The following is a 13,493-nucleotide window of genomic DNA, read 5'->3' as shown; positions in this document are numbered from 1 at the left end:
GTGGATAATAAATATCAATTTATAAACTAATTTATCAATAATAAAAACTAATTTAGATACCAATAATTTTTTTAGTTGGTAGCTAATAATAGCAATTTAGAAACTATTTATCAATCTTACGCAATTTAGATACTAATAATATTTTTAGTCTCTAAAATAGTAATCATATATAAATTAATCAATATAACAACTAATTATTTTTATCTATAAAATTGATTTTTATTTAATGATTTTCTAGTAGTAATGATGATAATATATCATACCTTCAAAAACTATGATAAAATAAATATTTAAGAAAAGATAAAAAGAGAATATAAATTATATATTTATGTAAGGTATGAGTAAGGACAAATAATATTTTTTATAATTAATTATTATAATGCAATATTTTTTCAAGATGCTTGAGAGGAAAAATCACACAAAAGTCCATTGAAGTAAATATAAATATATGTGTTTATCTTTCTTTTTATTACATGTATTTACTCTATATCTCTTTAAATCCTTCTTCACAAGTCTTGCAAAAAAAAAATTATATTAAAAATAGCTATTTTATAATAACCTAAAGAATAACCTTTTACTAATTAATTTATTTTCTAAGTGCTTTAGAAACAAGTTTTAAACTTTATTCAACTTCAACTAGAGTTTTCATGCATTTTGGGATTAAACTTAGTTATATGAAAAGGTAAACTATGCGAATGCAAACCAATTGTTTTAAACTCATTTTCGTTTAGTATCTAGCTTATTTGTGAGAGAACCATGAGTTTGTAACCCCATTTTGATAACTGTAATAAGTATAATATATTTTATGGTAACTCCTTTCTTAATAAGACTTTAAATTGATAAGACATTCACAATGCAATAAATATTAGGATAATTTTTTCAATAAATATTTATAAAAAAAAAGTTAATTAACAATTTTTTATAAATTAAAATTAATTGATACATAAATTATTATAATTTTTTTGAAGTTATAAGTTTAATTTGAACGTTAAAAGTATTTCTTTTCTTAACTTTTTTAAAATATATTCTTAGGTGATCTCAAATGCAAAAATCATACTATAAGATACTATTGTGTTTCATCTGATTCTTACTATATATAATTTTTTTTTTTTGCTATAATACAAGATCAAAACTTTAATAATCTTTTATCTATATTTTAACTTTCTAAACCTTAGTACATTATTTATTTATTTTTATGATTGAATGTCTTAGATTCATTATCTTAATTTTTATATCATATTACTTTACTTTAATAAAATGCATTATAAGATAGAAATCTTAAATTTATTATTAGGGATATTTTTATTAAAAAAACATACCTAAATCTACCAATTATTTAAGTTGTTTCGAGCTCTATCTCTTAATTGTTTTTATCTAGTTTTTTATCTTTTTTTTTTCAATTTTCTGAAAGTAGAAAAGGACTGAGAAGAGAAATTTACATCCCTCAATTTTTGTGATTTGATTTCTTTTAGTTTAACTGGAACACTTTTAAAGTAATTATTAATAAAATTTAATATATTTAATATAGATAGAAAGGAAGTTGAGAATTCCTTTGGAAGACCCTACAAGAAAATGACATGCTCTTACTCCATGTTCAAAATTAGAATAAAAAGAAAAGTTATCTCACATTTATTTATGTTATTTAAGTTACTTACAGAATTTTATAAATAATTTTTTCAGTCAAATACTTTTTCATTTTTTTTTAAATAATCTTATATTTAATTTCTTTTTATCTTTAAATTAAACACGGTAACAGAACATAAAATATCATCATTCATTATCTTTAAAATAAATATTTTGTTCAAACATCAGGTTATGTAAGACATAAGTGTTTCCTCTCATATATGATATTACGTAATCTTTTCTTTATGTCTGAAAAAACATCTATCAATCTAGATGATATGCGCATAAACTAACTTAATTCCGTATTATTTGAACATTTGTACACTTATTTCTTTTGGTGCAAGAATGTTCATTGTATTCGTTTGTCAAAAACATTCGTCAGTATAAGTCAATATTAAAAAATCTCTTATGAAAAGAGTTGAAGTTGCTTTCTTTAACAACTTTTTTGACACAAAAATCATGATAGAGAACTAGTTAGCCACCACACATTTAATTAAGAAAAAGGAAAAACATGAAGTTTCACGGACTCTTCATTGAAGAGTAAAAATGATATAAATTTCTTGATTCTTCTTATTCTTCTAAATAAATATGTAAAGAGAATTTTCAAAACACAAAATCTAAAAGTAGAATAAAATTTAGTAGTTTGGTGGAGAAGATGAGGGAAAAAGAAGAAGAGAATGAAACGAAACTGAAAGAAAATAAAAAATAAAAAATATTATTTTATTATTTTATATTGAATTATTATTATTAAAAAAATTATTTATATAAAAATGAATTAAATTATACTATTTTAAACCTATTTCTACTGTACTAAATAATTAAATATTTTGTCTCTGTTAATATATATAATTATTTAATAAATGGTACTACTATCTCAAATAAATTAACTTTTTTTCTCTATTGTAATGTCATGATATTTTAGTTTTTGTTTGATTTTTTTCGGTTATATAATTTTTAAGATCTTATTATAACTTTTATTTTATTGTGAGAGTTTTATAAGACTCTATTTTCTATAACTTCTTTTAAAATTTAAGATAAAAAATGATTTTGTATTAAAATTTTAAATTTTATGCCATGATTAAGAATTTAAAGATCACTCTTGTATTAAAATGGGATAAGAATTTTGTTGTTGTTAGAAAGTGTAATTAATACATTTTTATTATGGTTTGTATGCATTCTTAGTGTGATTTTAATGATTTTTTTTTAAAATTCTCTAAATATGTTTGCATGACAATGTAAAACCAATTTTTTTCTTCAATTTTCATGAAACTGAAAATGGTCAATGTTTATTCAAACATGAGTGGGACCCTCATCCAAACTCAGATGGTTTGTCCTTTTTTATGCCTTTTGCATGGAAACATCTAATGGACCGATCGAGATTCGTCCTCCACACACTCTCTCTCTCTCTCTCTAGAAAATAAAATAGAAGTTTTGTTCTTCTCTGTTTACAATTCTCGCTGAAATCCAAGTTCTTGCCGTGCACTACTGATTCACTGCACTCTAGGTACCCCAAATTTATCAACCTGATGAAATTCTATTTACAGTCTCTCAATTTCTTTTTTGTATAATTTTTTGTTTGGGTGTTCACTGTGCTATTCGGGTTGATTTACGTTTTTTAGAATGACCCTTTTTCAGTTTTCCTATTCTGCAGGTGGGTTTTCTCTTAATCCCTGAAAGTTGTTTTCTTTGTGTTAAAGTTTTTTACTTTCTGCATCTCCAAGCACTGTAGTCTAGAATTGGATTGTGAAGTTTGCGTTTTTTTATTGCTATTTTAGTATGCTGTTTTGGGGTGTCTTCTTTGTGCTCTCGCTTTATTATTTAAACGTTTTGGTAGTTTTAGTGGGGGAAGTTGATGGCTTTTGGATTGAGGGTGTGATGTTGTTTATGCTTAGTTAATGTGAATTGGTCTGCTAAATTGGAAAACTTTGGCTGTGGAAACATTCTTGCAGTTGTCTTGTCTCTTTGTCCCAACTATGGTTTTAATTTATTTATTTTTTGTTTTTATGATGTCAAAATGGTATCACCTGTTTTAGTGTGTATTGTGCAAGGGGGTTAGTGTTGTTTGAGGATGTAATTTGTTTTCTTTTGCTTCTTTTTCATATGAAAACAAACTTGCTCGGAAACTCGTTTCTTGGGAGAGAGGTGTTGTTTTTTCTTTGATTGGTCCTGTTTTCCTTTGGTAGTTGCTGAAGCTGTTATTGGATTGGTGGTTTTGTTAACTATTTTGTTTTTATTTTTGATTTTTTGTCGCTGTGTTGGTCAGAGTTATTTCTTTTGTCGCGAAGTATGACGATGGAGAGATTTGGTATTTAGAACTTGTTACATCTTTACCACTTGTTTATACTTGAAGGCTAGTTGGTTACAATTATTACGTTTCATAATCTGGATTTGTGCTTTTGAACTGTAATTTCTTGAGCTGTTTATGGCGTTTATTGTCATTTACTACTTGCATATAATAAGCTGTTGTTTCTCTAATAATATGATGCTGAATTAATGTGCAGATATAATTTATACACCAAAATTTGCAAAAAGGAAAACTAAGACTATATTTGAGATAATGGGGGCCTCGAGCTCCAAAATGGATGATGATAAGGCACTCCAGCTGTGCCGTGAAAGGAAGAAATTTGTTAGGCAAGCACTTGACGGGCGCTGCTCTTTAGCAGCAGCTCATGTTTCATATGTCCAGTCACTGAAAAGTACAGGCACAGCTTTGAGAAAATTCACAGAACCTGAAGCACCAATTACCAGTGACACACTGGAGCCACATGAGAAAACCCTGTCCCAATTCTCACTTTCTTCGCCATCTGAGTCTCTACGCATTGATACAACTGAAACCTTTTCTCCAACACCCTCTCCTCCTAGTTCTAGTAAGTTCCAAGCAAATCATATGAAATTTAGCACCAGTTCTTCTAAAAAGGTTGAAGAAAAACTACCTGTACCTGTTATTGGAATAGTAACGTCATCAGATACTCCACATGATGCTGCTTCTCAACCCCCTGAAACATTAGCATCTGCTGGAGATTCTTCTCTTCCAGTTGAAACTCCACCATGGGATTATTTTGGTTTCTTTCATCCTATTGATCATCATTTTTCTTTTCAAGAAGGGAAGGTCATGCGCCAAGATATGGTGGGGAATGCTGATGATATAACACAACTTATGGAGGAGGAAGGAATTCCTAAATTAGAAGATGATGAGAAGGTTTCTTCTCATGGAAGGGAAGACTCTATGGACTCCGAAGATGAATTTGATGATGAGCCTGCCACAAATACCCTAGTCCAAAGATTTGAAAATTTTAATAGAGTTAATGATAATGTTAGAGCCAATGACTCACCTGCCACAATTAAGCCTCCGAAAGGGGATTCTGCTTCTCAATTTCAACATGTGAATGTGGAGAAGGGGAATTCCTCTGTTGTATCACCATCAGGAACAGCTTATACAGAAGTTGCATTTCCAACCGAGTCAAATAAATCGATGGAGAATGAAAATCACAGCGAAAAAGTTGTTCCTAAGGATATCTTTTCAAGCATGAAAGATATTGAATTCCTCTTTGTTAAAGCCTCTGAATCTGGTAAAGAGGTTCCAAGAATGCTCGAGGCAAATAAGTTGCACTTTCGTCCTCTATTGCCAGCTAAAGAAAGTAATTTTTCTAGCTCTCTAGTCTCTGTGTCTTTCGTTGTTACTTTTTTTTATAATATGGATAATATTAAATTTTAGAAATTTTAGAAGGATATTTGAGAAGATCATGTGGATTTAATATTGACAAAGATTCTGGGCACTGTCAAAATTGACAGGCCTTGAGTTGGGTCTCTGTATGTCACTCTTAGTCATGTCATGTGAAAATGTCATGAGAGCATTGAAATCCGTTTATAGAAGAGACAAATAAAATAAATGACGTTTTTATTGTATGCTGCATTTTTTCCTTATAGTATATGTCACGTGAGATATGGACAACAACAATGCCTTGACTAAAACAATAGAATTGTTTACCCTTTGCCTAGGCAGTTCCCGTGTAAATGTTCATAACCTAGATCATGATACTTACATTGAAGAATATATCTTGTTCTTCTTTGGGTTTAAAAAAAAATCAATTTCAAAGAGGTTTTTGCAAGTTTCTTTCCGTTATTCACTTCAAGATTAAATGCTTTGAAGCTTAAACGTGATAATTATTTATTATTATAACAGATAATTCAGCAGCACCCTCTTTTTTAAAGGCATGTTTCTTATGTGGTGAAGACCCAAGTCAGCTTCCAGAAGGTAATTTCATAGTCTTTTGCTGTTGATCTATCAGGTTACTGGGACTTTGCAGATATTGTGGTGAGCAGTAGGAAAGATAATATCTTATTAAATATTTGTATTGTTGGAATTATGCATGAGGTTATTGGAAGTTTATAAGGAATTTCAACAGAGTAGATCTGGTCCACTTAAATTGTTAATATATTTCATGATCCTAACCTTTTTTTTTGTGCATATGTGTCTAACTCCAATGTGCGCTGAGATTTCAAGCTTTTAGAAGTCTCTCAGTCTGTAGTGACTGACTGCTATATGTTGAAAGCTGTTTCTGGAATCCTATATCTAATTTTTTTCACTACGTCTTCTTAGAACCTGTTCAAAACTCAGTTAAGTACTTAACTTGGCAAAGGACAATGTCATCTCGATCCTCTTCATCCAGAAACCCTTTGGGACCAAACTCAAAAGATGATATAGAGGACCTCACGAATAATCTCTTTGATAGTTTGTGCATGATCTCTGGAAGTCACGCATCAACATTGGATAGATTATATGCATGGGAAAGAAAGCTCTATGATGAAGTGAAGGTACTGTACTGTATACTGTGTATTTCTCAGCACCATTTAGACTTTTCTTTATTTTGGCCATGTTATGGTTTTATACAAGGATGTTGCAGGAGTCTTGGTTTGGGTGTCAGATTAAGCTCTAAAGTTATTTTCTTAAGTATTTTAAGCAATGAGGTGTATGCCATATTAGAAAGGACATCAACTGTTTCTCAGTGAAACAGTTTATTGGTTTGCTACAGACAGGTCCGTTTAATTTTACATACATGGTACAGGCATTTACTATTTTGATTGGTAGCATTTCATTCTTTATGGTCTGCCTGATACCCTTTGATAGATGCAATTGTTTGCCACACTAGAAACAATAAGCTATGCTATATTGCTTTATGTAATATCTGGTGCACACTTTATATTATAAAAGCTTATCCAAACAGTAACTTTTGATGAGCATTTTCCATATATATAATTCCCTATAAGAAAACTTGTCTTACACTATTTCCAGTTTCCTTAGAACCATATTTGCCACTAGTACCCCCACAATAGCCACCACCATCAATATGCATCCACCTGTTAGCCTCATTACCTCCTGCTGGCATTGCCTTTGCTTTGAACTTTTGAAAATGGGAATTTTCTATTCAAATATTCGTTGTTGCTTTTAATTGTTTATATTGTTGTGGATTGTGGACCAATAAATAGACAGTTCAGAATTTTACCGGGCCAGCTTATATTCTCTTATATAGTGTTTAATTCTTTCCTTTTCTCACATTGTTGTCTATACTTGTTAAACATGCTTCCAATGTTAGACAAAGTGGTTATTTGACTCGCGATGTGACCCTAAAAATGAAATAAATGTGTTTTTTTAGACTAGCGAGAATAAACTAGCTATCTCTAGTATTAGTATATTCTATGTTTTGTTTGGACATGTGACCCTAAAATAAAAAATAAAATAATCGAATGTTTTTTAGACTAGCAAGAATAAACTAGCTATCTCTAGTGTTAGTATATTCTATGTTTTGTTTGGACACAGGGTTAGGGAAGGGAAGCCCTTGTCTAATCCTTTCCCACCACACTCTCTATATAAAGAGAGCTCATGTACTCATTTTGATAACTTTGATTGAATAAAAATATTTGTGAGTTCTTATCTTGAGTGTTATATTTCAAATGGTGAGTCACTCCCTCCCTTCCTTATCTTAGAGTGTGTGACACATTGGTGATTAATCTTGTGAAAGTAGAGAATTTCCTTTAAGAATTCTTATCTTGTGAGCCAGGTAACAAGGGATGTTTCTCTATACTTGCTTATCTCATAGGATTGAGTGGTGCATGGTTCTTCCCAGTTCTTAGCACCTACTTGATTTTTCTACTTTCTTAATTGTTGGTGGATATTGTTGGAATCTAATCCTTGATTAAGCCTTCATCAACTCATAATGATATTAGTTTGTAATTTTCCAAATTCTTTAGGTCATAAATGTTTGTCCAGCGAGTCATGTAGATCTAGGATGTTTATTAGTTCAAAATTTGAAGAGGATGTTGCTATGGTCAAATTTGGGGTCATCAAACTGGCATATTAAAGTACCATTTGAAATTTGAACTTGTTAAAAGTCCTTGACTTGACTTTATGGACAGTACTAGGCAAGGCTGTACTTCTAATATTTAGGACAAGTGTGAATTGAAACTTAATGGACATGATGGATGAGTACAGTAAGGGGTCTTAGCTTGTACAAGGTAGAGATGTGATTTTTAAGGAATGATGCAGGAAAGAAGTGGAAAACAGTTTGTTGAGTATGAAGTATAAAAGGAAAAAAGTTATCTGAATGTTGTGTTAAATGTAAACCACACAATATGTATTTATACCAATTTATAAAATCAAATACAATAAATTGGTACCTAATAATTAGGAATCAATGATCCTAATTTCCTAGAATCTGTAATAACTAATGAATTACAAATTTGTAATGGCTAATGACTAATTACATTCTAACTCTCCCCTTCAAGCTGAAACCTATATATCATATGCACCAAGCTTGTTATGAATGTATTCAACTCGGGGCCTCTACGGGATTTTGTGAACATGTAAGCTAATTGACAAAATCAGTTGTGATTTCTCCAGAGAGCACTTTTTCTCTCACAAAGTGTCAATCAATCTCTATTTATTTGGTTCTTCCATGGAAGACCTGGTTTGATGCAATGCGAAGTGCAACTTGATTGTCACAAATAAGCTCCATTCCATGGGTATCCCCAATTTTAAGTTGTTGTAGTAGTTGCCTAAGCGGCATGATATTTTTCTTTTGCACGAGATCTAGCAACTATGTTTGATAAGAACACAATACCCAAAATTGGATCTTCTATTTTATGGTGACTCTACCCTATTTGCATCAGCTTAACAAGTGATCATAGTATTGTCTTTGTCCTTATACAATAATCCTCGTCTCGCACCATATTTTTTATATATTGAAGAATATGTGTAACGAAATCCCAATGGTTATCACAGGGGGCATTTAGAAACTAACTTACCACACTAACCATGAAAGTGATATCAGGTTTGGTGTTGGTCAGATAGTTGAGTCTCCCAACCAAGCGTCATTATCTTTCCGGGTCTTTCAATGGCTCCTCTAACCCGGAAGAAGCTTGGTATTGTGATCCATTGGAGTATCACAAGGGCGACAGTCAAACATACCGGTTTTAGTAAGAATCACTAGGGTATACTTATGTATTAATGATAGCCAAAAGAAGGTTGGGCAATTTCAATGCCTAGAAATATTCGAGAGGACCTAATCTTCAATATGAAACTATTGTGAAAGGTGCTCTTTGAGGAGCCAAATTCTAGTCTCATCATTACCAATGATGACAATGTCATTAACATAAACAACAATATAAATGCACTTGCCAAAAGAAGAGTGAAAGGAAAAGACAAAATGATTAGCCTTACAACTAGTTGTGCCAAATTGTATCAAGGTAGAACTGAAAGGACCAAACCATGCCCATGAGATTGCTTCAAACCATAAAGGGATTGATTAAGCTTACAAACAAGACAAGAATCACCAAAAGTTGTAAAACCAAGGGGTTGATCCATATAAACTTCTTGTAATTTACCATGTAGGAAGACATTTAATATCTAGTTGATGAAGATGCCAATGATGAATAGAAACCATAGCTAGAAAGAGACAAACAAAAACCATGATCTAGACCAAAAATTTGTGTATATCCTTTGGTGATCAAGTGAGCTTTTAACCAATGAACATGACCATTAGGTCTAATCTTCACTGTATAAACCCAACCAACAATTTTCTTGCCAGGAGGTAAAGGAGCAAGTTCCCAAGCAACCATATCCTCTACCATTGCCTAGTGCCATCTGCAATGAGCCATCGCTTCTCTTGTAGTCTTAGAAATAAACAAAGGAGAAATAAGATGGCGACCAATGATCATAATTAATGGTAAAAGCATAGAGAGGGTCAGGATTATAAGAGGAACGAATACCTTTTCACATTGCAATAGGAAGTTCAGGTTCAATAGGAATGGGTAAAGGGGTGATTGGAGCTGGAGATGATGCTTGAAGATCATTGGAGTGATACACAATTGAATTTTGAGACTCTTAAGAAATGACTAAGCGTAACTCAACTTTACAAAACCTGCTAATAAGGTGAGGTTGCATCCACTTATAGACTATGAAATGTCCTTATCTCTAGTCAATGTGAGATCTCCAGCACATCCCCCTCATGTCGAGACCTATCAACTCGTGCGTGAGACTATATAATGGGTAGTCCGATAGTGGGTGGCTTGATATGTCCAACAAACTCTTGCAAGGATAGATTCTAAATGACTCTGATACCATATTAAGAAGTGGACTTTACGCCTAACTCAACCTTACAAAACCGGCTAATAAGGTGAGGTTGCACCTATTTATATACTATGAAATGTCCTTATCTCTAGTCGATTCGAGGTCTCCAACAAAAACCATTTATGATATTGAAGCAATGGAGTGGAGGATAAGCAATTACTTGAGCTAGAACAGACGAGACTTCTAAAGGGTTTATTACAAATTGACATCCAATAAATAGAAATGGAGAAGGGAGTAGTCACGAAAAAGGTGACATCAGCAGAAGTAATATATCGAGAGATTTGGCAGAGAGTTTGTGTTTACCGAAGAGGAAAGGACTAAGAACAAACAAAAGTGGGAATCTAAGAAATGTCATTATTAAGAACAGACAAAAGTTATCAGAATGTTGTCAGTCAAATGCAAATTACATGCGATTTATTTATACCAATATATTGAATCAAATATAATAAATTCTTACCCAATAATTAGGAATCAATGACCCTAATTTCCTAGAATCTGTAATAGCTATTGACTAACAAATCTGTAAAGCTAATGACTAATTACACTTTAACATGAAGATAAAGCAAGTTAAATTTATCACTTTTTCATCCTTCATATCATTGAACTTTCAATGATGCACAAATTTTTATCATTCCTTTTACACATCATGATATTTGTCATTTGTGCATCTGTGTACATGGTTCTCAGGTCACAGTAGCATGTGGAGCCTTACAAAAGATTTGTCTGTGCGAATATTAGTTCTGATTCCTTTGATGTTCTTAATCAGATTGAATAAATTCTCAACCTATTTCTACTAATTGCAGGCAAGTGGAATGATCAGAAGGGAATATGACATGAAGTGTAAAGTCTTACAGCATCTGGAATCAAAAGGAGAAAAAACTTATAAAATTGATAAAACACGTGCTGTAGTCAAGGATCTGCATTCAAGAATTAGAGTTGCAATTCTCAGGATAGACTCTATATCAAAGAGGATTGAGGAATTGCGGGACAAAGAGCTCCAGCCTCAACTTGAGGAGTTGATTGAAGGGTATATGATTCTATAGATTCATCTTGTTTTTACTGAGGCCCCTTTTCATGCTGTCTTGTGTAGCTTTATATTACACGATATTTCAAGGTTGGGATGAAAGGAAAACCTTCTGAGAAAGCAATTCAGAGTGCCTTTAATTATCAGAAGTTTGTTTATTGTGACTGTCATTCTAGGTCTCGCTCACACAACTGAAATACGGTTACAAATTCTTATTATTTGTGAAATAAAGTTTAAATTGGTCATCTCTGTTATTGTTATCCTGGGGCAAAGGACGCAGCTTTGTACCTGCCCATGCTGGTATGCTCATAGGGTTGCTGACTTTGTGTTTTGTATCTTGGTAACTTAGTGATGCTGCCTAATAACCTTCTAAAATGGATCAATGTTTTTTTCCTAGGTATGTCTATAAATATGAACTTGCTTTTTATTTTTTACGCTTCTTATGTTTGTATTTTGCTTTGGTGGCAGGTTAATTCGGATGTGGGAAGTAATGTTTGAGTGCCACAAGCTTCAGTTTCAGATAATGTCAGCAGCCTATAACAACAGCCATGCCAGAATGGTCACGCATTCTGAATTACGCAGACAAATTATTTCCTATCTTGAAGGTGAGCTTCACTATCTATCCTCAAGTTTTAGCAAGTGGATTGGAGCTCAAAAGTCCTATCTAGAGGCCATAAATGGATGGCTGTACAAATGTGTTTCCCTTAAGCAAAAAACAGGCAAGAAAAGGAGACCCCAACGACCACTCCTAAGTTACGGTCCTCCACCAATATATGTCACCTGTGAAATCTGGTTGGAAAAGCTTGGTGAATTACCCATCCAAGATGTTCTGGATTCCTTGAAGAGTTTAGCCGGTGAAACTGCCCGGTTCTTGCCGCACCAAGAGAAGAACCAGGGTAAAGGTGCAAAGAACCCCCACATAAAATCTTGGAATGCTCATATCCGCAGTGAATCATCAGATAATCTATTGAGAGATGACCCTTCAGAGGACTGGGATTCAGGTTTTGATCGATTTCGGACAAGCTTTCTTGGGTTTCTTGGTCAATTAAATAATTTTGCTGGATCTTCTGTCAACATGTACACTGAACTTAGACAAGCCATCCAGAATGCTAAGAACTATTATTACCATAGGTCTAATTCTCAGGCTCAAGATGGTCAGTGGAATTCTCAATCTCAAGATGACAATTCCAAATCTCAATCTGAAGTTGCCAATTCTGAAAAGAAAAAGCCCTAACAATAAGCAAAGGGTTGCATAAAACATGGTGATCTAATGAATGTTGAGTTTCATACAAAGTCTATTGCATATAAATCATGGTGGAGTTGAAGCATTTTAGCTTTAATTAAACTAATAAATGTTGAGTTTCATACAAAAGTCCATTTGATGTGGCATTTGTACATGAAAGAAAGAAAAAGGAAGGAATAAAGTATTTATAGGATGATCATACTTTATATGATAGTTTCATCTTTTGAATATTACTGTACAAGGGAGTTGTTACATTACAGGCTAGGCAAAGCTGTAGTAGTTACTTGGTTCTGTTGAAGTGTTGTTTATGCAAAGAGAAGGAACTTGTCAAATGTCATTTTTGTGATCTGCATATATGAGCATTGGTTAATGTTTATTTGAATTTTTGTGATGGGGGGTATCTCTTGGATAAGTTTCTTACACTTTTTTAAGCTAAAGTTGATATATGTTAGTTATAAAAAAATTAAACAAGTTATATGAGAAAGTTTGTACAAATTATATTATATATAACGTCAAAAAATTAAATCTTAATCGTATGTTTTTCTTTATTGAAAATTCTTAATGAGAAGATTGCTCATTCCTCTTTTAAGTCATTATGAAAATGATCATAGGTTCTGGTTTTGCAACAAATAAATTGCTGTTTAAGGAAAAAGTTTTAAGAACTAGGTAATGGTCAATGTGGCAGTCACAAGGAAAATTGCGAATAATCAAATAAGTTGAATTATTTTTGGTTCAAAGCACACGTTTTAGATATTAAAAAGATCTTGGGATGAGGGATATTTAGGAAAAAAATTAAAATGATTTATAAATTTAATAATACCATGAAGACCTCAATTTCATTCACATGTTTCATACATCAATGAGTAAATTTTACACTGTTAAATTTTAAATTATTCTAAGTATAATTTTAACAAGACTTTATTATGACACTGCATAATTAAGAATCAAAGTTTAGAAATATTATTTTCAAAAATAAT

The 13,493-nt window shown here is 32.1% G+C and overlaps 1 protein-coding gene across 2 annotated transcripts; it reads left to right on the top strand.

The window, feature by feature from the left end:
• Positions 1 to 2,963: 2,963 nt before the first annotated feature.
• Positions 2,964 to 12,898, top strand: LOC137816907 (protein ALTERED PHOSPHATE STARVATION RESPONSE 1-like). Of its 2 annotated transcripts, none has more exons than XM_068620078.1 (6): positions 2,964 to 3,127; positions 4,125 to 5,261; positions 5,807 to 5,878; positions 6,224 to 6,438; positions 11,053 to 11,276; positions 11,742 to 12,898. In XM_068620078.1, exons 2-6 carry the CDS (start codon positions 4,181 to 4,183, stop codon positions 12,505 to 12,507), a joined length of 2,358 nt encoding a protein of 785 aa, XP_068476179.1. In that variant the 5' UTR covers positions 2,964 to 3,127; positions 4,125 to 4,180; the 3' UTR covers positions 12,508 to 12,898. The 2 variants fall into 2 exon arrangements, with proteins under 2 accessions (XP_068476179.1, XP_068476178.1); XM_068620077.1 differs by having other exon boundaries at positions 3,111 to 3,274.
• Positions 12,899 to 13,493: the final 595 nt, after the last annotated feature.

The sequence above is a fragment of the Phaseolus vulgaris genome, unplaced genomic scaffold, assembly GCF_000499845.2.
Source record: "Phaseolus vulgaris cultivar G19833 unplaced genomic scaffold, P. vulgaris v2.0 scaffold_13, whole genome shotgun sequence".
Classification (NCBI taxonomy): domain Eukaryota; kingdom Viridiplantae; phylum Streptophyta; class Magnoliopsida; order Fabales; family Fabaceae; genus Phaseolus; species Phaseolus vulgaris.
This window is presented reverse-complemented; position numbering and strand designations above follow the sequence as displayed.

What these genes read in the sequence shown, in the direction of transcription:
- LOC137816907 (XM_068620077.1), top strand. Translation starts at nt 3,244, where the DNA reads ATGACCCTTTTTCAGTTTTCCTATTCTGCAG. An exon ending in CCCAAGTCAGCTTCCAGAAG is followed by an intron (nt 5,879 to 6,223) that starts GTAATTTCATAG and finishes ACGTCTTCTTAG; the next exon opens with AACCTGTTCAAAACTCAGTT. An exon ending in CTTGAGGAGTTGATTGAAGG is followed by an intron (nt 11,277 to 11,741) that starts GTATATGATTCT and finishes CTTTGGTGGCAG; the next exon opens with GTTAATTCGGATGTGGGAAG.